The sequence below is a fragment of the Artemia sp. Qi Xiang Cuo genome, chromosome 6 (genome assembly GCF_049724085.1).
Source record: "Artemia sp. Qi Xiang Cuo chromosome 6, ASM4972408v1, whole genome shotgun sequence".
In the NCBI taxonomy this organism is placed as follows: Eukaryota; Metazoa; Arthropoda; class Branchiopoda; order Anostraca; family Artemiidae; genus Artemia; species Artemia sp. Qi Xiang Cuo.
Window position 1 is genome coordinate 29,094,308 of NC_142799.1, and position 27,853 is coordinate 29,122,160.

A 27,853-nucleotide genomic window follows, 5' to 3' on the forward strand; every position below is an offset into this window, starting at 1 on the left:
GTTGGAATATTTCAGTAGTGTTTTGATGGGGTTTACAGTGTCACAGTTACATTCTCTTGATTTTTCAAAGTTCATTTTCGATTTCTTTCGTTGAAAAGCAAGAGTTGGAATATTTCAGTAGTGTTTTGATGTGGTTTACCTTGTCAAAGTTACATTCTCTTGATTTTTCAAAGTTCATTTTGTATTTCTTTCATTGAAATGCAAGAATTGGAATATTTCAGTAGTGTTTTGTCATGGTTTACCTTGTCACAGTTACATTATCATGTTTTTTAAAAGTTTATTTTGGATTTCTTTCGTTGAAATGCAAGAGTTGGAATATTTCAGTAATGTTTTGTCGCGTTTTACCTTGCCACAGTTACATTCTTTTGATTTTCAAACTTCATTTTCAATTTCTTTCGTTGAAATGCAAGAGTTGGGTTATTTCAGTAGTGTTTTGTCGTGGTTTACCATGTCACAGTTACATTCTCTTTATTTTTCAAAGTTCATTTTGAGTTTCTTTCATTGAAATGCAAGAGTTGGATTATTTCAGTAGTGTTTTGGTGTGGTTTACCTTGTCACACTTACATTCTCATGATTTTTCAAAGTTCATTTTGGATTTCTTTCATTGAAATGCAAGAGTTGGAATATTTCAGTAGTGTTTTGTCGTGGTTTACCTTGTCACAGTTACATTCTCTTGATTTTTCAAAGTTGATTTTGGATTTCTTTCATTGAAATGCAAGAGTTGGAATATTTCAGTAGTGTTTTGTTGTGGTTTACCTTGTCACACTTACAATTTCTTGATTTTTCAAAGTTCATTTTGGATTTCTTTCATTGAAATGCAAGAGTTGGAATATTTCAGTACTGTTTTGTCGTGGTTTACCTTGTCACAGTTACATTCTCTTGATTTTTCAAAGTTCATTTTTGATTTCTTTCATTGAAATGCAAGAGTTGGAATATTTCAGTAGTGTTTTGTCATGGTTTCCCATGTCACAGTTACATTCTCTTAATTTTTCAAATTCAGGTTGAATTTCTATCGTTGAAATGCAAGAGCTGGAATATTTCAGTAGTGTTTTGTTGTGGTTTACCTTATCACAGTTACATTCTCTTGATTTTTCAAAGTTCATTTTGAATTTCTTTTATTGAAATGCAAGAGTTGGAATATTTCAGTAGTGTTTTGTCGTGGTTTACCTTGTCACAGTTACATTTTCATGATTTTTCAAAGTTTATTTTGAATTTATTTCGTTGAAATGCAAGAGTTGGAATATTTCAGTAGTGTTTTGTTGTGGTTTACCTTGTCAAAGTTACATTTTCTTGATTTTTCAAAGTTCAATTCGATTTTCTTTCGTTGAAATGCAAGAGTTGGAATATTTCAGTAGTGTTTTGTCGTGGTTTACCTTGTCACAGTTACATTCCCTTGATTTTTCAAAGTTCATTTTGGATTTCTTTCATTGAAATGCAAGAGTTGGAATATTTCAGTAGTGTTTTGTTGTGGTTTAACTTATCACAGTTACATTCTCTTGATTTTTAAAAGTTCATCTTGAGTTTCTTTCATTGAAATGCAAGAGTGGAATTATTTCAGTAGTGTTTTGCCATGGTTTACCATCTCACAGTTACATTCCCTTGATTTTTCAAAGTTCATTTTCAATTTCTTTCGTTGAAATGCAAGAGTTGGAATATTTCAGTAGTGTTTTGTTGTGGTTTACCTTGTCACACTTACATTCTCATGATTTTTCAAAGTTCATTTTGGATTTCTTTCATTGAAATGCAAGAGTTGGAATACTTTAGTAGTGTTTTGTCGTGGTTTACCTTGTTACACTTACATTCTCTAGATTTTTCAAAGTCCATTTTGAATTTCTTTCATTGAAATGCAAGAGTTGGAATATTTCAGTAGTGTTTTGTTCTGGTTTACCTTGTCACACTTACATTTTCTTGATTTTTCAAAGTTCATTTTGGATTTCTTTCATTGAAATGCAAGAGTTGGAATATTTCAGTAGTGTTTTGTCATGGTTTACCTTGTCACAGTTACATTCTCTTGATTTTTCAAAGTTCATTTTGGATTTATATCTTTGAAATGCAAGAGTTGAATTATTTCAGTAGTGTTTTGTCGTGGTTTACCTTGTCACAGTTACATTCTCTTGATTTTTCAAAGTTCATTTTGGATTTCTTTCATTGAAATGCACGAGTTGGATTATTTCAGTAGTGTTTTTCGTGGTTTACCTTGTCAAAATTACATTCTCTTGATTTTTCAAAGTTCATTTTGAGTTTCTTTCATTGAAATGCAAGAGTTGGAATATTTCACTAGTGTTTGGTTGTGGTTTACCTTATCACAGTTACATTTTCTTGATTTTTCAAAGGTCATTTTGGATTGATTTCGTTGAAAAGCAAGAGTTGGAATATTTCAGTAGTGTTTAGTCGTGGTTTATCATGTCAGAGTTACATTCCCTTGATTTTTCAAAGTTCATTTTGAATTTCTTTCATTGAAATGCAAGAGTGGAATTATTTCAGTAGTGTTTTGTCGTGGTTTACCATGTCACAGTTACATTCCCTTGATTTTTCAATGTTCCTTTTGGATTTCCTTCGTTGAAATGCAAGAGTTGGAATATTTCAGTAGTGTTTTGTCGTGGTTTACCTTGTAACAGTTACAATCTCTTTATTTTTAAAAGTTCATTTTGAATTTCTATCGTTGAAATGAAAGAGTTGGAATATTTCAGTAGTGTTTTGTTGTGGTTTACCTTGTCACAGTTACATTCTCTTTATTTTTCAAAGTTCATTTTGAATTTCAATTATTGAAATGCAAGAGTTGGAATATCTCAGTAGTATTTTGTCGTGGTTTACCTTGTCACAGTTACATTCTCTTGATTTTTCAAAGTTCATTTTGAATTTATTTCGTTGAAATGCAAGAGTTGGAATATTTCAGTAGTGTTTTGTTGTGGTTTACCTTTTCACAGTTACATTCTCTTGATTTTTCAAATTTCATTTCGGTTTTCTTTCATTGAAATGCAAGAGTTGGAATATTTCAGTTGTGTTTTGTCGTGCTTTACCTTGTGACACTTACATTCGCTTGATTTTTCAAAGTTCATTTTGGATTTTTTAGTTGAAATGCAAGAGTTGGAATATTTCAGAAGCGTTTTGTCATCGTTTACCTTGTCACAGTTATATTCTCTTGATTTTTCAAAGTTCATTTTGAATTTATTTCATTGAAATGAAAGCGTGGGATTATTTCAGTAGTGTTTTTTCGTGGTTTAAAATGTCACAGTTACATTCCCTTTATTTTCCAAAGTTCATTTTGGATTTCTTTCATTGAAATGCAAGAGTTGGAATATTTCAGTAGTGTTTTGTCGTGGTTTACCTTGTCATACTTACATTCTCTTGATTTTTCAAAGTTCATTCTGAATTTCTTTCATTGAAATGCAAGAGTGAATATTTCAGTAGTTTTTTGTTGTGGTTTACCTTGTCACACTTACATTTTCTTGATTTTTCAAAGTTCATTTGGTTTTATTTCTTTGAAATGCAAGAGTTGGAATATTTCAGTAGTGTTTTGTCTTGATTTACCTTGTCACAGTTACATTCTCTTGATTTTTCAAAGTTCATTTTGGATTTCTCTCGTTGAAATGCTAGATCAAGTTAGGTTAGGTTAAGTTAGGTTAGGTTAAGTTAGGTTAGGTTAGGTTAGCCTACGTACGCGCGCGTACGTAGGCTAACCTAACCTAACCTAACTTAACCTAACCTAACTTGATCTAGCATTTCAACGAGAGAAATCCAAAATGAACTTCGAAAAATCAAGAGAATGTAACTGTGATAAGGTAAACCACGACAAAACACTACTGAAATATTCCAACTCTTGCATTTCAGTGAAAGAAATCCAAAATGAACTTTGAAAAATCAAGAAAATGTAAGTGTGACAAGGTAAACCACAACAAAAAACTACTGAAATATTCCCTCTTGCATTTCAATGAAAGAAATCCAGAATGAACTTCGAAAAATCAAGAGAATGTAAGTATGACAAGGTAAACCACGACAAAACACTACTGAAATATTCCAACTCTTGCATTTCAATGAAAGAAATCCAAAATGAACTTTGGAAAATAAAGGGAATGTAACTGTGACATGTTAAACCACGAAATAACACTACTGAAATAATCCCACTCTTTCATTTCAATGAAAGAAATTCAAAATGAACTTTGAAAAATCAAGAGAATATAACTGTGACAAGGTAAACGACGACAAAACGCTTCTGAAATATTCCAACTCTTTCATTTCAACTAAAGAAATCCAAAATGAACTTTGAAAAATCAAGCGAATGTAAGTGTCACAAGGTGAACCACGACAAAACACTACTGAAATATTCCAACTCTTGCATTTCAATGAAAGAAATAAACCGAAATGAACTTTGAAAAATCAAGAAAATGTAACTGTGACAAGGTAAACCACAACAAAACACTACTGAAATATTCCAACTCTTGCATTTCAACGAAAGAAATTGAAAATGAACTTTAAAAAATCAAGAAAATGTAACTGTGACAAGTTAAACCACGACAAAACACTACTGAAATATTCCAACTCTTGCATTTCAATAATTGAAATTCAAAATGAACTTTGAAAAATAAAGAGAATGTAACTGTGACAAGGTAAACCACAACAAAACACTACTGAAATATTCCAACTCTTTCATTTCAACGATAGAAATTCAAAATGAACTTTGAAAAATCAAGGGAATGTAACTGTGACATTGTAAACCACGACAAAACACTACTGAAATAATACCACTCTTCCATTTCAATGAAAGAAATTCAAAATGAACTTTGAAAAATCAAGAGAATGTAACTGTGACAAGGTAAACCACGACAAAACGCTACTGAAATATTTCAACTCTTGCATTTCAATGAAAGAAATCCAAAATGAACTTTGAAAAATCACGAAAATGTAACTGTGACAAGGTAAACCACAACCAAACACTACTGAAATATTCCAACTCTTGCATTTCAATGAAAGAAACTCAAAATGAACTTTGAAAAATCAAGAGAATGTAATTTTGACAAGGTAAACCACGAAAAACACTACTGAAATAATCCAACTCTTGCATTTCAATGAAAGAAATTCAAAATGAACTTTGAAAAATCAAGAGAATGTAACTGTGACAAGGTAAACCACGACAAAACACTACTGAAATAATTCAACTCTTGCATTTCAACGAGATAAATCCAAAATAAACTTCTAAAAGTTAATAGAATGTAACTGTGATAAGGTAAACCACTACAAAAAACTACTGAAATATTCCAACTCTTGCATTTCCACGAAAGAAATCCAAAATGAACTTTGAAAAATCAAGAGAATGAGACTGTGACAAGGTAAACCACAACAAAACACTACTGAAATATTCCAACTCTTGCATTTCAATGAAAGAAATTCAAAATGGACTTTGAAAAATCTAGAGAATGTAAGTGTAACAAGGTAAACCACGACAAAACACTACTGAAATATTCCAACTCTTGCATATCAATGAAAGAAATCCAAAATGAACTTTGAAAAATCATGAGAATGTAAGTGTGACAAGGTAAACCACAACAAAAAACTACTGAAATATTTAAACTCTTGATTTTCCATTAATGAAATCCAAAAGGAACTTTTAAAAATAAATGGAATGTAACTGTGACAATTTAAACTACGACAAAACACTACTGAAATAATCTAACTCTTGCATTTCAATGAAATAAAATCGAGATGAACTTTTAAATATAAAGAGAATATAAGTGTGACAAAGTAAACCACGACAATACACAACTGAAGAATTCCAACTCTTGCATTTCAACGCAAGAAATCCAAAAGGAACTTTGAAAAATTAAGTTAATATAAGTGTGACATGGTAAACCACACCAAAACACTGCTGAAATATTCCAACTCTTGCATTTCAACTAAAGAAATACAAAATGAACTTTGAAAAATCAAGAGAATGTAACTGTGACAAGGTAAACCATGACAAAACACTGCTGAAATATTCCAACTCTCGCATTTCAACGAAAGAGAACCCAAATGAACTTTGAAAAATCAAGAAAATGTAACTTTGACAAGGTAAACCACAACAAAACACTACTGAAATATTCCAACTCTTGCATTTCAACGAAAGAAATACAAAATAAACTTTGAAAAATCATGACAATGTAACTCTGACAATGTAATCCACTAAATAACGATACTGAAGTATTAAAACTTTTGATATTAAATAATAGAAAATCAAATGAAATTTGAAAAATCAATAGAATTTAACTGTGATAAGGTAAACCATAACAAAACACTACTGAAATATTCCAGCTTTTGAATTTAAGCGATATAAATTCAACCTGAATTTGAAAAATTAAGAGAATGTAACTGTGACAAGGGAAACCATGACAAAGCACTACTGAAATATTACAGATCTTGGATTTCGACAAGATAAATCCAAAATGAACTTTGAAAAATCACGAGAATGTGACTGTGACTAGGAAAACCACGACAAAACAGTACTGAAATATACCAAATCTTGCATTTCAACGATAGAAATTCAAAATACACTTTGAAAAATCAAGAAATTGTAAGTGTGACAAGGTAAACCACAACAAAACACTACTAAAATATTCCAACTCTTGCATTTCAATGAAAGAAATCCAAAATCAACTTTGAAAAATCAAGAGAATGTAACTGTGACAAGGTAAACCACGACAAAACACTACTGAAATATTCCAACTCTTGCATTTCAATGAAAAAAATTCAAAATGAACTTTGAAAAATCAAGAGAATGTAACTGTTACAAGGTAAACCACACCAAAACACTACTAAAATATTCCAACTCTTGCATTTTAATGTAAGAAATTCAAAATGAAGTCTAAAAAATCACGAAAATGTAACTGTGACATGGTAAACCACGACAAAACACTACTGAAATAATCCCACTCTTGCATTTCAATGAAAGAAATTCGAAATGAACTTTGAAAAATCAAGAGAATGTAACTGTGACAAGGTAAACCACGACAAAACGCTACTGAAATATTCCAACTCTTGCATTTCAACTAAAGAAATCCAAAATGAACTTTGAAAAATCAAGAGAATGTAACTGTGACAAGGTAAACCACGACAAAACACTACTGAAATATTTCAACTCTTGCATTTCAATGAAAGAAAACCGAAATGAACTTTGAAAAATCAAGAAAATGTAACTGTGACAAGGTAAACCACAACAAAACACTACTGAAATAATCCAACTCTTGCATTTTAACGAAAGAAATTCAAAATAAACTTTGAAAAATCAAGAGAATGTAACTCTGACAAGGTAAACCACGACAAAATGCTACTGAAATATTCCAACTCTTGCATTTCAATAAAAGAAATTCAAAATGAACTTTGAAAAATCAAGAGAATGTAACTGTGATAAGGTAAACCACAACAAAACACTACTGAAATATTCCAGCTCTTGCATTTCAACGATAGAAATTCAAAATGAATTTGAAAAATTAAGAGAATGTAACTGTGACACGGTAAACCACCACAAAACTCTAGTGAAATATTCCAACTCTTGCATTTCAATGAAAGAAATCCAAAATGAACTTTGAAAAATCAAGGGAATGTAACTGTGGCATGGTAAACCACGAGAAAACACTACTGAAATAATCCGACTCTTGCATTTCAATGAAAGAAATTCAAAATGAACTTTGAAAAATCAAGAGAATGTAACTGTGACAAGGTAAACCACAACAAAACGCTACTGAAATATTCCAACTCTTGCATTTCAACGAAAGAAATCCAAAATGAACTTTGAAAAATCAAGAGAATGTAACTGTGACAAGGTAAACCACAACCAAACACTACTGAATTAGTCCAACTCTTGCATTTCAACGAAAGAAATTCAAAATGAACTTTGAAAAATCAAGAGAATGTTACTGTGACATGGTAAACCATGACAAAACACTACTGAAATATTCCAACTCTTGCATTTCAATGAAAGAAATCGAAAATGAACTTTGAAAAATCAAGAGAATGTAACTTTGACAAGGTAACCCATAACAAAACACTACTGAAATAATCCCACTCTTGCATTTCAATGAAAGAAACTCAAAATGAACTTTGAAAAATCAAGAGAATGTAACTGTGAAAAGGTAAACCACGACACAACACAACTGAAATATTCCAACTTTTGCTTTTCAACGAAAGAAATCCAAAATGAACTTTGAAAAATCAAGAAAATGTAACTGTGATAAGGTAAACCACAACCAAACACTACTGAAATATTCCAACTCTTGCATTTCAATGAAAGAAATTCAAAATGAACTTTGAAAAATTAAGAGAATGTAACTTTGACAAGGTAAACCATGACAAAACACTACTGAAATATTCCAACTCGTGCATTTCAACGAATGAAATCAAAAATGAACTTTGAAAAATCAAGGGAATGTAACTGTGACATGGTAAACCACGACAAAACACTAATGAAATAATCCCACTCTTGCATTTCACTGAAAGAAATCCAAAATGAACTTTGAAAAATCAAGAGAATGTAACTGTGACAAGGTAAACCACATCATAACACTACTGAATTAACCCGCCTCGTTAATTTCAACGAAAGAAATCCACAAAGATCTTTGAAAATTCAAAAAAATACAACTGTGACAAAGTAAACCACGATAAAACGATACTGAAATATTCCCGCTCATGCATATCAATAAAAAAAATTCCAAAATGGACTTTGAAAAATCAAGAGATTGTAACCGTGAGACGGTAAGACAAAACAGAACACACCTGAAATATTCAAACTCTTGTATTTCAACGAAAGAAATCCAAAATGATCTTTGAAGAATCAAGAGAATGTAAGTGTGGTAAGGTAAACCACGACAAAACACTACTGAAATATTCCAACTCTTGCATTTCAATGAAAGAAATACAAAATGAACTTTGAAAAATCAAGAGAATGTAACTTTGACAAGGTAAACTACAACAAAACACTACTGAAATATTCCAACTCTTGCATTTCAACGAAAGAAATCGAAAATGAACTTTGAAAAATCAAGAGAATGTAACTGTGACATGGTAAACCACGACAAAACACTACTGAAATAATCCCACTCTTGCATTTCAATGAAAGAAATCCAAAATGAACTTTGAAAAATCAAAAGAATGTAACTGTGACACGGTAAACCACGACAAAACGCTACTGAAATATTCCAACTCTTGCATTTCAACGAAAGAAATCAAATATTAACTTTGAAAAATCAAGAGTATGTAACTGTGTCAAGGTAAACCACGACAAAACACTACTGAAATATTCCAACTCTTGCATTTCAATTAAAGAAATTCAAAATGAACTTTGAAAAATCAAGAGAATGTAACTGTGACACTGTAAACCCCATCAAAACACTACTGAAATATTCCAACTCTTGCATTTCAACGAAAGAAATTCAAAATGAACTTTGAAAAATTAAGAAAATATAACTGTGACAAGGTAAACCACAACCAAACACTACTGAAATATTCCAACTCTTGCATTTCAACGAAAGAAATTCAAAATGAAATTTGAAAAAACAGGCCTTGGGGGCACCGGGGGCCCTTTGGGGGGCCCCGGGGGACCCTTTGGGAGCCCGGGGGAACCTTTGGGGGCCGGGGGCTTCCTTCGGGGTTGGGATATGGGGATCGGAGCCCTTTGGGTCGGGGTAGGGGGATCGAGGCCCTTTGGGGTGTGGGTAGAGGACCTCACAACACTGTTCAAATACAACTTGTGTATTATAACGACCACCCTCAAATTCTCTTCTAAAACATCTTCTAAAATCATCTTTTAAAATGTCTCTAACTGTTTCGCCAAAATAATTCCCTAAAATGTCTAAAATGGTTTCGCCCAAATAATCCCTAAACGTAATTTCAGCGAGTTCCTTTTGTTTTTGGCATCCCATGAGCTTTCACATTTGAAATTACTAAGAAACCCTTTCGCGCGCTAATCACTTCATCGCTAAGATCAAAACATTCACCCGGAAACAATTCTCTTGGTAGAACTCCAAAGATATTAATAGACATTCGCTCGGAAACAATTCTCTTTGGAAACAACAAATTAATTCCCCTTTCGTGAATCAATAATTCTCCTTAGAAACAACAAATTAATTCCCCTTTCGTGACAAATCAATCAATCATGACATCATCTGTCAGTTATGTATAAATTTTGCCCCGGAAACAATTCTGGTCGAACTCCAAAGATATTAATAAACTTCATCCCGGAAACAATTTGATTAATGACTGACAGCACAGGTGTTCCAAATTCCCACATCGATTACGCAATCAATTTCTCAGAAATCCATCTCCCCTAGGGACTCTATGCCCATATTAGGACCATAAACCACGTGGTAATGTCACGAGTCAATAAGGCCTTTCTACTAGCAAAGTTCATAACTTGCAGCCCTTTCCCCGTTAACTGTGGGAGACTAAGTCATCCTCAAAGACATATTTATTAAATTTTCGACAATGCTGAACAAAATGGCTATCGCAAAATTTTGATTGGCTATTCTCGGGAAAAAATGAGTGTGGGAGGGGGCCAAGTTGCCTTCAAATCATTTTGGTCACTTAAAAAGGGCACTAGAACCTTTAATTTCTGTTTGAGTGAGCCCTCTCACGATATTCTAGGACTACTGGATCGATACGATGACCCCTGGCGAAAAACAACAAACAAATAAACACGCATCCGTGATCTTTATTCTGGCAAAAAAAATACAAAATTCCACTGCGTTTTTTTTCCACCAGGCTGTTTTAAATGTAGTATCACTTTGCAAGTCTATCACGTTGATTTGCAGTTGGTACATTATTTTCATTTTAATATTTTACCAAACAAAATTTATATCAGCTTCTACTACTGCTTTCTTGCAATTTGGAAAATGATCGAGCTTTTTTTCACCGATATGCTTGATAAATAATTTTGGTTTCTTTTCAAATGCCTTAACATCGGAGTACATCTGGCATATACATTTATTTTTTGCTTGTAAACGTGTATTGAGTAGATCACTTCTGTAATCAAATTAGCTTAAAACCCAAGATTTACAAACCACTGGTTGTTGTAAAGTTCGAGTTTTACCTTTCCTTTCATCTCCATGAAGTTACAAATTTCTTTCTTTAATAAAAAAAAAAATCGTTGATGTACTGATCCCTGGCTTAGCTATTTTACTTCACGGTAATGCATCACGTCAACATTTTCGGCGTCCACATCCTCCAAAACTTTTTAAACTGGCGGTGAGTAAGCCCATTTTCCCTTATAAAATTAATAACAAATATAACGGTATCCATTATTTCTCTCTACGATAAAACATTGCAACACAATGCTTCTTGATGGACAATGCAGCGCAATGTATATGGAACTTCAGGTCCAGACTCTATAAGTTTACTGTTAAATCTTCCAACGACACCTTTATTTTGACCGCTCATGTTTTTTCCGCCGTCCGTGCTGGTGCTGTTTAATTTATACCAGCTCAAGCCAAATGAAACCAGAGCTTGTTCCAAGTGGTGAAATAAAGCTTCCCCCTTTGTAGTTCCATTAAGACCGCATATTTAAATAACTCCTCATATATTATAATTTGTTTCATATCACACACGTTCGTACTTTCGTCCATCGCAAGAGAGAAATACGTAAAAGCCCGCGGTTTGTCCTTATAAGTTGTTCACAAAAGTTAGCACACAAGTCTTTGGTGTGGCGGCAGCAAGTTCTAGCAGAGAGAATAATGTTTTCAATTTTATTTTTCTGTTCTGCGCATACTTTCTCCACAATAGCTAAGACACACTATGACAAGTTTGCTGTCAGTAAATGGGCGACCATGCTTTGCTATTATTTTTGCTACTTTGTAACTGGCATTACAGCTGATTTGCTTTTGTCTGTCACAACTCTAAAGATTTTCTGCTGATATTTGAGTGACAATTTCAAGTTAATGATTTTTGTTTTCGAGATTCACTTCGAAGAAAACCAAATTTAGTTTTGTGCTCAGTATCGTAATGTCGCTTCAAGTTATATTTCTTTACTACGGATATACTCTTTTAACAGATTAAACGAAGTTTTTTTTTAAACTTCAATAAAAAAATGTATAAATTTGTTGATGCTTCATTAAAAATCTGTCTTTCATCAACGATCTTTCTTTATTTAGAAGTCGTCCTGGGTGTATAAATATGCAAAAATAAGAAGTAAAATATAGGCTTATGTATATCTATTTTTTTACGGAGCCAACCAGCCAGTCTTTCACTGCATATTTGGCATTGCTCCAGTTCTGAGGGATTGTCTTGTTGTTTGCCATAGCAAAGTAGTTGATGCAGTCACATGCACTGGCTATTGTAATTACAAGTAGTTGGGGTTTCAGTTGCAATCAGTCACAGTCACAAGTATTTGCAGTTGCAATTAGTCACAAATTCAAACAGTTAAAAGCAGTCGCAGCACGGAAAAGTCATAATAGCACTAGTACTAATTGCATAAGTAGTAGTAAGCCTCAAAGGTTGAATTTATTGCTTTCAACTGTTCCTCAGATATTGTTAATAAGCCCTTTTGACAACCTATATGCATAGAGTGCATTTGATTTAGTTCAATATACACTGCAGTATCCTACTAGTTTCACCTGGATGCCCTTAGCCATCCCAGATATATTGCAGATAGGCCATTTTAACAGTCATATTTTGTTATAAACCCCCCTCAGCAGGTCCTGAGGTTTCAACTTAATACCTTTATCTGTTCCTAAGATGTTGTAACATGCCCTAATGACAACTTGGATGGACATAGCCAAGGCTGTACCCAGAGGGGGGGGGGGGGGTTGTCCCCCCCCTGAAATGTTTGTATGACTCGTAAAAACGTAACAAAAATGGATACAAACAAATTTTTTATGCGTTTTTTGAGGGTTTTTTTGTGTAAGCCCCTCCCCCAATTTTTTTTTTAGTAAAACCCCCTCCGAAAAAATCCTGGGTACGGCCTTGGACATAGCGTCTTTTGATTTAATTCAGCATCCCCAATATTATGCTCTGAAAGTTCCAGCGTACCCCGCTTTTTTTTCCCTGGCATATTACCTTCTGATTTGGTTTACTCCCTCTATAGTTTCCCTGAAAGTTGAAACTTAATACCTTATCCTGTTCCCGAGGCATTGCATCTATGCTCCTTTGACAACCTGTATGTACTTAAACCCTTTCGATGAAATTTAGAAGAAAAAAATACCCTCGATTTTATAGATGGGTGTCATCTGGTACATACTGAGATATGTCCCAGTGTGTACCATTTTTTCCTGCCCCATTATATACCAAATGACACCCATCAACAAAATCATGCGAGGTAGGTTTAAGCAAAGACAAAAATTGTAACATGCTAAAATAATTGGTCTGGATAGTTGAACATCAATCTAATTAGGCTAGATTTTCCCAAGAATGCTAGATGGCACTCCCTTTCACTCCTTTGAGTAGTGATATGGTACGTAAAATGGTCCGTCAGGTGAGTTGCGGCGGGGATCTTGCGGGCCACACCAAGACGTCTGGCTGGCCGCATCCGGCCCGTGGGCCGATGGTTGCCGACCCACGCTTTAAGTGACGGATCGACAGAATAGGTGTGTAATGCCTAGTGGCTAGATTGGATGACAAGGTACCACCTAGGATGATTTGCCATATACTCGGAAGTATGTTACTTGAATAAAGGTAAATAAAAGAATTCTTGAATTTTCAAATAATGTACAACGCCCAGAAATCCTTGTTTAATGAACATGTTATAATTTAGAAGACAAAAAAAAGAAGAAAATACCAAGGGAGTTGATACTACCATCCAAAACCTGTGAGGTTATAAGGATTGTTACCTACGTTGCAATTACATAGCAGTAACTTTTACATAGAAATCATTTTGTCAAATCACAATTGACAAGCGGGTAGAATCACTTGAAGAATTATCCAAAACACTTTCTAAAGGGACTTTGTTTTCTAAACTTGAGAATTTTTCGACTGAGCCAGCCCTATTCTTCTAGCTAGATCCCTCCTCCCTTAGGCACATCATTAAACGTCTATTATATGTGTGTATTATGCGGGGTTGAGGCAGGCATACATTGGGCCTTACAAAAGTATGTTTATATGTATTTTATCATTTTATTCAAGTACCTAACATAGCAGTAGACATTTTGTCAGCTCCAATATGTTCAACCAAAAAGGTAAATGAAATAGTATTAAGACAAATGTAATTATTCATCTATTGAAAAAGAGCGGACAAAAAAATAACAGTATTCTTTTTCTATAGCAACCGGCATTTTTCAGTAAGTTTTATCAATCCACAGTGTATCTAGAACTCTGTTTATATGGCTATCGATTTCCAGGTAAACAAAAGAAGTCATTATTCTTAAGAATAAACGCTTCAATCTTCAAATATGACATTTGCATAATTCCTTTTTTTGCTTCTTTTCTTGGTAAAAGTAAAGGAAAATATGACGAAATCAATTTTTTTCCAAATACAAGCCATCTTTATAATAAATAAAAAATTAAAGCAATATATTGATACGAAATAAAAAAGATAATAATCAGTAAAATAAAACATATTTTATATTTAATGGAAAAAAACTCCTGTTAGTTAGTCTTGAGCATGAACATGGTTAATAAAATGAGTAAGATAAATTTGACAATAAATTTCAAATTTAAAATTTGACTTAAAAAACTAAAATTGGTCTTTATTTTTATTTTGTTGACTTTGATTTGCATTATTTCTTATTGAGTAACAGTATTTTTATCTTCTATTATGTTTTTTCATATTGTTCGATTGCAAAAGTGGAAGCTTAATTCTTTTATTTCCCATGGCTTGAGCTTTGATTCGCTGACTATTTTAGTTTCGTTCATCAAGCAGAGTGCAAAAAAAAACCTACTAGAACCAGTAAATTAAATGGTATTTCAGTAGCAAAATAAAGATTACGGTATTTTCACAAAGTTTTAAAACATCAGCTGTTTTTTTTTCTGTCTCTAATGTTTTAATTTACTATAAAACAAACAGTAAAATTTTAAAAGTAAGGGTCCTTATAAAGCAAGGTGGTCCCCATACAACCCCTTCCTAAAATAATAAAAAATATGTAAAAAGTGCGGTATTTTGTATCAATCAGGATAGGTTTGACACTTCTCTTTAAAAAATGCAATTTTTGTGACCCAGCCCTTTAAAAAAGTTTGCCTGCTCATCACTCCCTGGAAATACTTGTGTTGGCTCCCTTTTTCAAAGACATTGTCCAAATTCTTTCCGAATATTTCATTACAAGGGCTCATATTTATGAATAAGACTCTAGTAGGGTGTTGACCCCAACCAAGGTCAACCCTAGTTATTTTTGTCCTGTCGTTCATTTTAATGAAATTTGTGTGTTTTCCTGATTATTCGATTTGCAGTCTCAATACTCTTTTTTAGGATGGAAGAACTCCCCTTCATTATGCAGCTCTTGGGAGAAACAGAGAAAGTTGCACTAAAATCTATAGAATTCTAGTTGATTTTGGAGCAGATGAGGCTATACGGGATAAGGTAACCATTGACATATTAGATTTGATAAAGCCTTAAACATAATTATTTCGGTTCAACTTAAGTTTTTGTTAATAAGATAAATTATGCTCTCTGCAAAAAAGAAAAGAAAGAAAAATCGAATAACGAATAAAAGTGACCGATCCCCGCAAAAGCTCCGTGGCCTGTGTAGAAGAGGAAAGATACTCATAAACAATGACTCCTCAACAATTAACACTAACTCATAAACTCAAACTTTTAGACAATAGCAAGTAAAAACAGAGGGAGATGAAAAAAGATAGAGAGATGAAATATTAAGTTTGCTAGCTGAATGTTCTTTACGCTAAAGTTCTTAGTACTTTAAAAAACATCGTCTTATTGTTCCAATTAAACAGCCCAAGTGTTTCAGGAGTCATTATTAGAGAATTGGGACAAAATTCATACTTTAGCGGAAACAACGAGGTGTTAAGGACGGGGGAACCTCCTTCATATACGTAATAATTTCTGCTCGCTATAAGTTTTAATGTTGCTTCTTAGTTTCAGTTGAAAGAACTTGTTTTTTATTTAATTTCTAGTCGTTTTTGTAAATAATGCCAGGAAATGTCGCACCATGTCCCCAGATAAACCCCCTCCCCACGGAAATATCCTCTAGACAATTCAACGCTGGCGGAAATTTACTCCGGACAATAACACTTAACCACTCCGCGCGTAAAATTGAGAAGGTAATGAGAGGGCCAGACACATAAAAAAAAATTTATACAGGAATTCTGGCAAATTCCCCCAGTGTATAATTTCCCCTGACAAACTCACTCCCTGGCAAATTCCCTCCCCATGGAAAATTCCCCCGTGGAAAAATCCCCAGCAGAAAATTTGCCCCCCCCCCACCCGAAAATGTATACCTACATCCCAATAACAAATACTATGCGCAAATAATGGGCAAATTTTATAACTTAAAGACCTTTCCCCTGGGGCTCTGGGGGGGGGGGTCATATTGTAACCAAAGGCTTTTTATTATAGTAACCAAAAAAGGCTATTTTATTATAACCACAGGATTTTGTTGTTATTGGGCTTTTTAACTATGATGAACAAAATGGCTATCTCAAAATTTTGATCGGACGATTTTAGGAAAAAGGGTCAGGGGAAGAGACCTAGTTGCCTTCCAATTTCTTTTTGGTCACTTAAAAAGAGCACTAGAAGTTTCAATTTCCGTTTGAATGAGCCCTCTCTCGATATTCTAGGACCACTGGGTTGATACGACCACCCCTGGGAAAAAAAAAAAAAAAAAATAAACAGGCATACGTGATCTTTATTCTTGCAAAAAATAAAAAATTACACATTTTTGCAGATAGGAGTTTGAATCCTATAAAGTAGGGCTCCCTGATGCGCTGTATCTGATGATGTGATTTTCATTGAGATAACTTGACTTTTAGGGGCTGTTTCCCTCTTTTTTCAAAAATCAGGAAAATTTTCTCAGGCTCGTAACCTTTGCTGGGTAAGACTAAGTTTGATGAAATTTATATATTTGGAATCAGTACAAAAAGACAATTGTTTTGATATATCTATTGGTATCAACATTAAGTTTTTTAGAGTTTTGGTTACTATTTATCCGGGTCGCTCCTTACTAGAATTTTGGTTACTATTTAGCTGGTTCGCTCTTTACGCCCTTGGGGGGTAATATGACCCCCCAAGGCCCCTGGGGAAAGGTAGTCTATGTAAGCTATAAAATTGTTAGTTATAAAGTCTATGTAAGCTATAACAGTATTTATTATTAGATAGTATACAGAGACTTTTCAGAGGCGGCAGGGGGAAATTTTTTGCTGGGAGTGGGTTTCCATGAGGAGAATTTTCTGTGGATAGGGAAGTTTTCAGGATGAAACGTTCCAGGGGAAATTTTACACTGGGAAATTTCTATACGAAATTTATTTTATTTGTCTTACTTTCTTTTTGACGCATCGATTCTGCATATAGAGATGTTCTGGGGAACTGTCTGGGATAAATTTTTAGTGAGTTCGGAATTGTCTCGGAAATTTTCCAGTATGGGGGGGGATATTTTCCAAAGTATTAATATTTGTCCATGGGTGAATTTTCTGCGGAAGCAACTTGCCACTGGGGGCGGGGATTTCCAGAGTGATTAGAAAAAAGAAAAGAAAAACAATTAAATGTCTAGAAAATCCTTAGATTAAAAAAAACGATTGGAAGTCCTTTTCAAATGAAAGCATGCTAAGGGGATTTTCTTCAGGTGGAATAGTCCGCAAGACATTATATGAGAGAAATTATTTTAGCTAGAATGGAATTGTCCGGAGGGAATATTAGGGGGACAGGGGGTCATTTTACGTGGGAAGAACTTGCCAAGGACGAGTTTCTCGTCGTGAGGGCATTGAATTTTTCATAGAGGAGAGTCAAGATTTAGCGGCATTATTTGAAAAACCGTCAGATGTTAAATAAAAAACAAGTTTTTTCAACTAAAAGTAAGGAACAGAAATTATTCCATGTATGAGGGGTTTGTCCCCTCCTCTATACCTTGATTTTTACCCTAAAAATTGACTGATTGTCCAATTTTCTTAAGAACGACTCCTGAAACACAAGTGTCGTTTAATTAAAATAAGAAGCCTTTTTGAAAGTGTTAAAAAAAAACTTTAGCGTGGAGAGCAAGGTATAAAGGAAGGTGGCAACCCCCTCATATATGGAATAATTTCTGTTCGGTTTGACTTTAATTTAAACGATCGGAATTTATCAGTTCACTGTAAATAGGAGGCCTCCGTTTTCAATAAAACCTCTAGGTTAATCTTTGATTGTTATAATCTATGTAGTTCAACGTCTTTTTTCTTATTGATTTCTTATAGTCTGGACGTTTGGCAAAGGACTATCTGCAATTCAACGACTCTGTTGACGAAAATAAACTTAAAGTACCGTCTTTTTTTACTACACTTAAATATTCGCTGCAACATCGGGATGAACACGCCAGCAGTGCTCGCTTTTTAGCGACGTCAACTTTTGATGAGTTTCGGGCGAAACGAGTTAATTTACATGAGGAAAGTGATATGAAAAGTGTACCAACTCCACTAAATAATGAAAATAGTTTGGATGAAGGCCGACAAGTTAATAATGAAGAAAGCAACAAACTGGCCTCTCCTCGTCTTGGTGAGTGCAATTTATTAAAAATAGTAATATAAACAGAGTTTAGCTGATCATTCACGATTAAATATTAAAGTAGAATTTTGTGTCTCCACTTCTTCCATTGATAATAATTATAATCATATTATTAAGTATATAAATAATTATGTGATTAATTAAATAATAATAATTATCATTATAATTGAAAATAATCACTCCACTGACATATGCATTGCAATGGGTCTTGAAGGAAATAGATAAATAGGAAAAATTCGAGTTCCCTTTCTCTAGCTTCTAATATTTAGTGAGTCATGCCCCTTCTTGCCTATTAGATACGTCCTCCATTCCTATTTTTGATTCCCTCGCAATTATCTAATCCGTTGTTAAATATCAAATTATTATCATAGTTATAAAATATCGGGAGCTCTTGATGTATGTGAATAGAGATGACCCTATAACTCCTGACAGCACACCATATATGGGCATAGAACCACGTGGTTTATGGTTTTTGTCAGTGAGAATTTGAAAAACAGGAATTTTGCCACATTTATGGATGGTTTTATGGACTTTGTCAGTGAGAATGAAAAAACAGGAACTTTGTCGCATTTATGTCTGTTTTCATGGATGGTTATGTGTGTTGATTATTTGATGGTTTTATGGATTTTGTCAGTGAGAATGAAAAAACAGGAACTAACTCACTCCCTTCTTGTTGTTGTTCGATGCAGATGTTACGAGTTTCCGGGAAACAGTTAATGACACTTCCTTCCTGTTGTTGTTCAATGCAAATGATATGAGTTTCCGGGAGATCGCGTGTTTCTAATATTTGTCGTTCAATGCAAATGTTATGAGTTTCCGGGGAACACCTGTGCTATCAGTCATTAATCAAATTGTTTCCAGGGAATGTCTGACAGATGACGTCAAGTTAATTAATGTCTTTGATGCATTTCCAAAGAGAATTGTCTCCGGTACAAAGTTTAGATCACACGTGACAGATGATGTCATGATTGATTGATTGACACGAAAGGGGAATTAATTCGTTGTTCTAAAGAGAATTGATTCACGGAAGGGAAATTAATTTGGAGTTCTAACAAGAGAATCGTTTCCGAGGCAAAGTTTAGATCTTAGCGATAAATTGTTTTAGCGCGGGAATCAGGTTTCCAAATAATTGGAATGCGCCAGCGCAGGGATGCTAAACAAGAGGAACATGCTGAATTACGTTTAGGGATTATTTAGGCGATACCATTTTAGCCATTTTAGGGAATTATTTCGGCGAAACAGTTAGAGACTTTAAAAATATGATTTTGAAGAGATTTTAGAAGAGAATGTAATGGTGAAACTCTGTGTTCGTTATAATCCACAAGTTCCATTTTAACAGTGTTGTGAGGTCCTCTACCCCAACCCCAAAGGGTTCCAATTCCCCTACGCCGACCCCGAAGGAAGCCCCCGGTCCTCAAAGGTTCTCTGGGCTTCCAAAGGGCCCCCCGGCGCCCCCCAAAGGCCCTCCCCAGACCCCCAAAGGCCCTCCCCGGGCCCCCAAAGGCCCATCGAGCTCCCAAAAGACCACCGGGGTCCCAAAGGTCATCACCCGGTCCCCAAATGTCCCCCAGGCTCCCAACTTACCCCCGGGACCCCCAAAGGCCCTCCCCCGGTCCCCAAAGTGCCCGCCAGACCCCCAAAGGTCCTCACCCGATCCCCAAAGGTCTACCGGGCTCCCAAAGGACCAGTCGATCCACGAGTGCCCCCCCAGACCCCCCAAGGCCCTCCCCGGGCCCCGAAAGGCCCACCCGGCGCCCAAAGGACCACCGGGGTCCCGTCCCCCACCTTTTAAAATAAATTGAATTTTTTAAAATGGTATTTTTTTTTAAACTTTTTTACGTATCTTAAAATGACATGAAATATGCTTACGGCTCTACCAATCGTACTCTGTGCTTGTTCAAAGACACGATGTGGCTTTTTCACTGGTACTCTATGGCAGTTTATCGACACTACCTAATTTATTGCATGCATTAAATCAGTATTTTTTACGCAGTGGAAGGATAAACACACAACTCATATCTGTAAAAAAGTGAAGATGAATTATTCGACGAAAGTATGTACACATGAAAAAATCGTCGTCGTGTTGAATGCAGACAAGGAGAAATACCTGAACTATGAAACGAGTGCAAGTGGTAACACTATTGGAAATGTATGCATGCGTTGTCATGACAGCGCTAAGTTAGATTTCTTTGGAGTACCCAAGAATTTCAATCGTGTAAACGGCGGATATGCAAGAGTAACGTTACCAGAGAAATTAGTGCTCAAAGAGAATGCAAACTTAAAAATAATTGTCGATGATCGGGGACAACTCCTTGCTACGGCTTCTGGTAACACATTACCTGTTGATAAATCGTATCATCCTCTTTCCGGTATTAGCATTTTAAAGAGAACAAGAAGAAGACAAGCATACTCCTGCACCAACATCATAAATCATATCTTGTCAATGTGTCAAAACTGCCATCTATGTAAAAATAATGTGACAATAGACAGTGAAATCGCAGGCAGAATAAAAAGGACATTAGCAGACAATATCATCAATGAATATAAAGATGAATTGACGGAAAGTGAAGCGCAAGTGTACTAATAATGTGTAATAATGTATTTAACGTATTTTTATATTAATATTTTACATGTCATTATTTCATTAAAAATATTTTATGCATTATTTTGTTAAGTTTTCATTATTTTTAGGGTTTGTCAGAACGTTAACGTTCAGAATATCTATTAAAAAGGTCAGAGATGAAAGAAAAAGAATTTTTAGAGATAGAGATGCTACTAGCAGACTCAATTTTTCATAGAAGATAGAAAAGTTCAAGTTCTCTTCTGAATTTTACCAAAGAACACGCTTCAATTCTAATTTCTCCAGAGAAAACACAAATCTTCCACGTCAGTATTAAGTTCACCAAGACATGAAAAATTTAAAGTTCAATTCTAATTTTTCGATGGCAGATAGGAAAAGTTATACTATGAATTTGATTATTTTCTATGAAGTTAAAAAGTTCTAATTCATTTTTAAATTTTCTCAACGAAGTGAAGAAAAGTTCAAGTTCTCTTCTGAACTTTACCAAAGAACACGCTTCAATTCTAATTTCGCCAGAGAAAACATAAATCTTCCACGTCAGTTTTAAGTTCACCAAGACATGAAAAATTTAATGTTCAATTCTAATTTTTCGGTGGCAGATAGGAAAAGTTATACTATGATTTTGATTATTTTCTATGAAGGTAAAAAGTTCTAGTTCATTTTTAAATTTTCTCAACGAAGTGAAGAAAAGTTCAAGTTCTCCTCGGAATTTTACCAAAGAACACACTTTAATTCTAATTTCTCCAGAGAAAACAAAAATCTTCCGCTTCAGTTGTTTATTTCACAAAGACATAAAGAAATTTAAAGTTCAATTCTAAATTTTTCGGTGGTAGATAGGAAAAGTTATACTATGATTTTGATTATTTTCTATGAAGGTAAAAAGTTTTAGTTCATTTTTAAATTTTCTCAACGAAGTGAAGAAAAGTTCAAGTTCTCTTCTTAACTTTACCAAAGAACACACTTTAATTCTTATTTCCCCAGAGAAAACATAAATCTTCCACGTCAGTTTTAAGTTCACCAAGACATGAAAATTTTAAAGTTCATTTCTAATTTTTCGGTGGCAGATAGGAAAAGTTATACTATGATTTTGATTATTTTCTATGAAGGTAAAAAGTTCTAGTTCATTTTTAAATTTTCTCAACGAAGTGAAGAAAAGTTCAAGTTCTCTTCAGAATTTTACCATTGAACACACTTTAATTCTAATTTCTCCAGAGAAAACAAAAATCTTCCGCTTCAGTTGTTTATTTCACAAACACATAAAGAAATTTAAAGTTCAATTCTAAATTTTCCGGTTGTAGATAGGAAAATCAATACCGTACTTGTGAATTATTTTAACGGAAGATAAAGAGCTCTAGTTCAATTTAAAATTTTCTCAACGAAGTGAAGAAAAGTTCAAGCTTTCTACTGAATTTTACCATAGAACACGCTACAATTCTAATTTCTCCAGAGAAAACATAAATCTTCCACTTCAGTTTTAAGTTCACCAAGACATGAAAAATTTAAAGTTCAATTCTAATTTTTCGATGTCAGATAGGAAAAGTTATACTATGATTTTGATTATTTTCTATGAAGGTAAAAAGTTCTAGTTCATTTTTAATTTTCTCAACGAAGTGAAGAAAAGTTCAAGTTCTATTTTAAATTTTACCAAAGAACACACTTTAATCCTAATTTCTCAGAGAAAACAAAAATCTTCCACTTCAGTTGTTTATTTCACAATGACATAAAGAAATTTAAAGTTCAAATCTAAATTTTTCGGTGGTAGATAGGAAAAGCAATACCGTACTTGTGAAATATTTTCACGGAAGATAAAAAGTTCTAGTTCAATTTAAAATTTTCTCAACGAAGTCAAGGAAAGTTCAAGTTTTCTACTGAATTTTACCAAAGAACACGCTACAATTCTAGTTTCTCCAGAGAAAATAAAAAGCTTCCACTTCAGTTTTAAGTTCACCAAGATATGAAAAATTTAAAGTTCAATTCTAATTTTTCGGAGGCAGATAGGAAAAGCAATACCGTACTTGTGAATATTTTCATGGAAGATAAAAAGTTCTAGTTCAATTTAAAATTTTCTCAACGAAGTCAAGGAAAATTCAAGTTCTCTTCTGAATTTTACCAAAGAACACGCTACAATTCTAATTTCTCCAGAGAAAACAAAAATCTTCCACTTCAGTTCTTTATTTCACAATGACATAAAGAAATTTAAAGCTCAATTCTAATTTTTCGGTGGAAGATAGAAAAAGTAATACCATACTTGTGAATATTTTCATGGAAGATAAAAAGTTTTAGTTCAATTTAAAATTTTCTCAACGAAGTCAAGGAGAGTTCAAGTTCTCTTCTGAATTTTAACAAAGAACACGCTACAATTCTAATTTCTCCAGAGAAAACAAAAATCTTCCACTTCAGTTCTTTATTTAACAAAGACATAAAGAAATTTAAAGCTCAATTCTAATTTTTCGGTGGAAGATAGAAAAAGTAATACCATACTTGTGAATATTTTCACGGAAGATAAAAAGTTCTAATTCAAGTTAAAATTTTCTCAACAAAGTTAAGGAGATTTCAAGATCTCTTCTGAATTTTACCAAAGAACACGCTACAATTCTAATTTCGCCAGAGAAAACAAAAATCTTCCACTTCAATTCTTTATTTCACAAAGAGATAAAGAAATTTAAAGTTCAATTCTAATTTTTCGGTTGGAAGATAGAAAAAGTAATACCATACTTGTGAATATTTTCATGGAAGATAAAAAGTTCTAGTTCAATTTTAAATTTTCTCAACGAAGTGAAGAAAAATTAAAGTTCTCTTCTGAATTTTACCAAAGAACACACTTCAATTCTAATTTCGCCAGAGAAAACAAAAATCTTCCACTTAATTTCTATATTTCACAGACATAAAGAAATTTAAAGTTCAATTCTAAATTTTTTCGATGGAAGATAGAAAAAGCAATAGCATACTTGTGAATATTTTCACGGAAGATAAAAAGTTCTAGTTCAATTTTAAATTTTCTCAACGAAGTGAAGAAAAGTTCAAGTTCTCTACTGAATTTTACCAAATAACACAATTCAATTCTAATTTCTCCAGAGAAAATAAAAATCCCCCACTTAATTTCTATATTTCACAAAGACATAAAGAAATTTAAATTTCATTTCTAAATTTTTCGGTGGAAGATAGAAAAGGCAATACCGTACTTGTGAAATATTTTCACGGAAGATAAAAAGTTCTAGTTCAATTTAAAATTTTCTCAACGAAGTGAAGAAAAGTTCAAGTTCTCTTCTGAACTTTACCAAAGAACACGCTTCAATTCTAATTTCTCCAGAGAAAACATAAATCTTCCACGTCATTTTTAAGTTCACCAAGACATGAAAAATTTAAAGTTCAATTCTAATTTTTCGGTGGCAGATAGGAAAAGTTATACTATGATTTTTATTATTTTCTATGAAGGTAAAAAGTTCTAGTTCATTTTTTAATTTTCTCAACGAAGTGAAGAAAAGTTCAAGTTCTCTTCGGAATTTTACCAAAGAACACACTTTAATTCTAATTTCTCCAGAGAATACAAAAATCTTCCGCTTCAGTTGTTTATTTCACAAAGACATAAAGAAATTTAAAGTTCAATTCTAAATTTTTCGGTGGTAGATAGGAAAAGCAATACCGTACTTGTAAAATATTTTCACGGAAGATAAAAAGTTCTAGTTCAATTTAAAATTTTCTCAACGAAGTCAAGGAAAGTTCAAGTTTTCTACTGAATTTTACCAAAGAACACAATTCAATTCTAATTTCTCCAGAGAAAATAAAAATCCTCCACATAAGTTCTTTATTTCACAAAGACATAAAGAAATTTAAAGTTCAATTCTAAATTTTTCGGTGGCAGATAGAAAAAGTAATACCACACTTGTGAATATTTTCCCAGAAGATAAAAAGTTCCAGTTCAATTTAAAATTTTCTCAACGAAGTGAAGAAAAATTCAAGTTCTCTTCTGAATTTTACCAAAGAACACAATTCAATTCTAATTTCGCCAGAGAAAATAAAAATCTTACAATTCAGTTCTTTATTTCACAAAGACATAAAGAAATTTAAAGTTCAATTCTAAATTTTTCGGTGGAAAATAGAAAAAGTAATACCATACGTGTGAATATTTTCCCGGAAGATAAAAATTTCTAGTTCAATTTAAAATTTTCTCAACGAAGTGAAGAATAGTTCAAGTTCTCCTCTGAACTCTACCAAATAACACACTTCACTTCTAATTTATCCAGAGAAAACAAAATCTTCCACTTCAGTTCCTTATTTCACAAAGGCATAAAGAAATTTAAAGTTCAATTCTAAATTTTTCGGTGAGAGATAGAAAAAGTAATACCATACTCATGAGTATTTTCACAGAAGATAAATGACATACAGGTGAATATTTTCACGGAAGATAAAAAGTTCTAGTTCATTTTAAAATTTTCTCAACGAAGTCAAGGAAAGTTCAAGTTCTCTACTGAATTTTACCAAAGAACACGCTACAATTGTAATTTCTCCAGAGAAAACAAAATCTTCCACATCAGTTCTTTATTTCACTAAGACATAAAGAAATTTAAAGTTCAATTCTAAATTTTTCGGTGGAAGATAGAAAAAGTAATACCATACTTGTGAATATTTTCACAGAAGATAAATACCATACATATAAATATTTTCCCGGAAGATAAAAAGTTCTAGTTCAATTTAAAATTTTCTCAACGAAGTGAAGAAAAGTTCAAGTTCTCTTCTGAATTTTCTTAAAGAAGTGAAAAAAGTTTGCCCAATTCTGAATTTTACCAATGAAAATGAAAAAGCTCCCACTTCAGTTCTTAATTTCTCAAAGACATAAAACATTCAAAGTTCTCTTCTAATTTTTCCAAGAAAATAAAAAGGTTCCATTTCAGTTCAGGTTTTTTCCTCAAAGAGATGAAAAATTTAAAGTCCTATTCTAATTTTAAATTAAATTTTACCTGCTTTGCTTATGGATTTAACCCTCAAATTTTTAAACTTGAAAATGAGGGACTTGTTCTATTATTAAAGACAATCGTTCAAACTCATTCATCTAACCTCCAAAACAATAGGTTCGGTTAGGAATAAATAAATATTAATAAATAAATAGAAACATTTCTACATGTTTAAGTTAGGTTAGGTTAACTTGTCATGAGCTCTCATGATAAGTTAACCTAACCTTTTCCGGCGAGTACGGTTAGGTTAGGTTAGGCTAGATTAAGTTAGGTTAGATTAGGTTAGGTTAAATTAGATTAGGCGCACGTACGTAGGCTAACCTAGCCTAACCTAACTTAACCTAACCTAACTTAATCTAAGCTAACTTAATCTAACCTAACCTAATCATACACCTAACTTTTTGCCTGTCTCTCACCTAACTTAAGCTAACCTAAGTGACGCGTACGTGGGCTAACCTAAGCTAGCTTAACCTAACCTAATCTAACCTAACTTAATCTAGCCTAACCTAACCTAACCATACTCGCCGGAAAAGGTTAGGTTAACTTATCATGAGAGCTCATGACAAGTTAATCTAACCTAACTTAAAAATGTAGAAATGTTTCTATTTATTTATTAATATTTATTTATTCCTAACCGAACCTATTGTTTTGGAGGTTAGATGAACGAGTTTGAACGATTGTCTTTAATAATAGAACAAGTCCCTCATTTTCTAATTTAAAAATTTGAGGGGTAAATCCATAAGCAAAGCAGGTAAAATTTAATTTAAAATTAGAATAGGACTTTAAATTTTTCATCTCTTTGAGGAAAAACCTGAACTGAAATGTAACCTTTTTATTTTCTTGGAAAAATTAGAAGAGAACTTTGAATGTTTCATTTCTTTGAGAAATTAAGAACTGAAGTGGGAGCTTTTTCATTTCTATTGGTAAAATTCAGAATTGGGCAAACTTTTTTCACTTCTTTACGAAAATTCAGAAGAGAACTTGAGCTTTTCTTCACTTTGTTGTGAAAATTTAAAATTGAATTAGAATTTTATATCTTCCGGAAAAATATTTACATGTATGGTATTTATCTTCTATGAAAATATTCTCAAGTATGGTATTACTCTTTCTATCTTTCACCGAAAAATTAGAAATGAACTTAAAATTTCTTTATGTCTTTGTGAAATAAAGAACTGAAGTGGAAGGTTTTGGTTTTCTCTGGGGAAATTAGAATTGAAGCGTGTTCTTTGGTAAAATTCAGTAGAGAACTTGAACTTTCCTTGACTTCGTTGAGAAAATTTTAAATTGAACTAGAACTTTTTATCTTCCGGGAAAATATTCACCTGTATGGTATTTATCTTCTGTGAAAATATTCACGAGTATGGTATTAATTTTTCTATCTCTCACCGAAAAATTTAGAATTGAACTATTAATTTTTTTATGTCTTTGTGAAATAAATAACTGAATTGGAAGATTTTGTTTTCTCTGAAGAAATTAGAATTAAAGTGTGTTCTTTGGTAAAGTTCAGAGGAGAACTTGAACTTTTCTTCGCTTCGTTCAGAAAATTTTAAATTGAACTAGAACTTTCTATCTTCCGGGAAAACATTTACAAGTGTGGTATTACTTTTTCTATCTTCCAGCGAAAAATTTAGAATTGAACTTTAAATTTCTTTATGTCTTTGTGAAATAAAGAACTGAATTGGAAGATTTTTATTTTCTCTGACGAAATTAGAATTGAATTGTGTT

General features: G+C 33.1%; 1 protein-coding gene across 2 annotated transcripts in view; it reads left to right on the forward strand.

Moving 5' to 3' along the window:
• The window catches only part of LOC148951086 (uncharacterized), a 205,307-nt gene that overhangs the window by 14,514 nt on the left and 162,940 nt on the right, over positions 1 to 27,853 (forward strand). For both annotated transcript variants that reach the window (XM_089090134.1, XM_089090135.1), the window contains exons 3-4: positions 15,359 to 15,469; positions 18,289 to 18,586. In XM_089090134.1, coding sequence (XP_088946260.1) covers positions 15,359 to 15,469; positions 18,289 to 18,586 — 409 coding nt within the window. The remainder of the gene's footprint in view (positions 1 to 15,358; positions 15,470 to 18,288; positions 18,587 to 27,853) is intronic.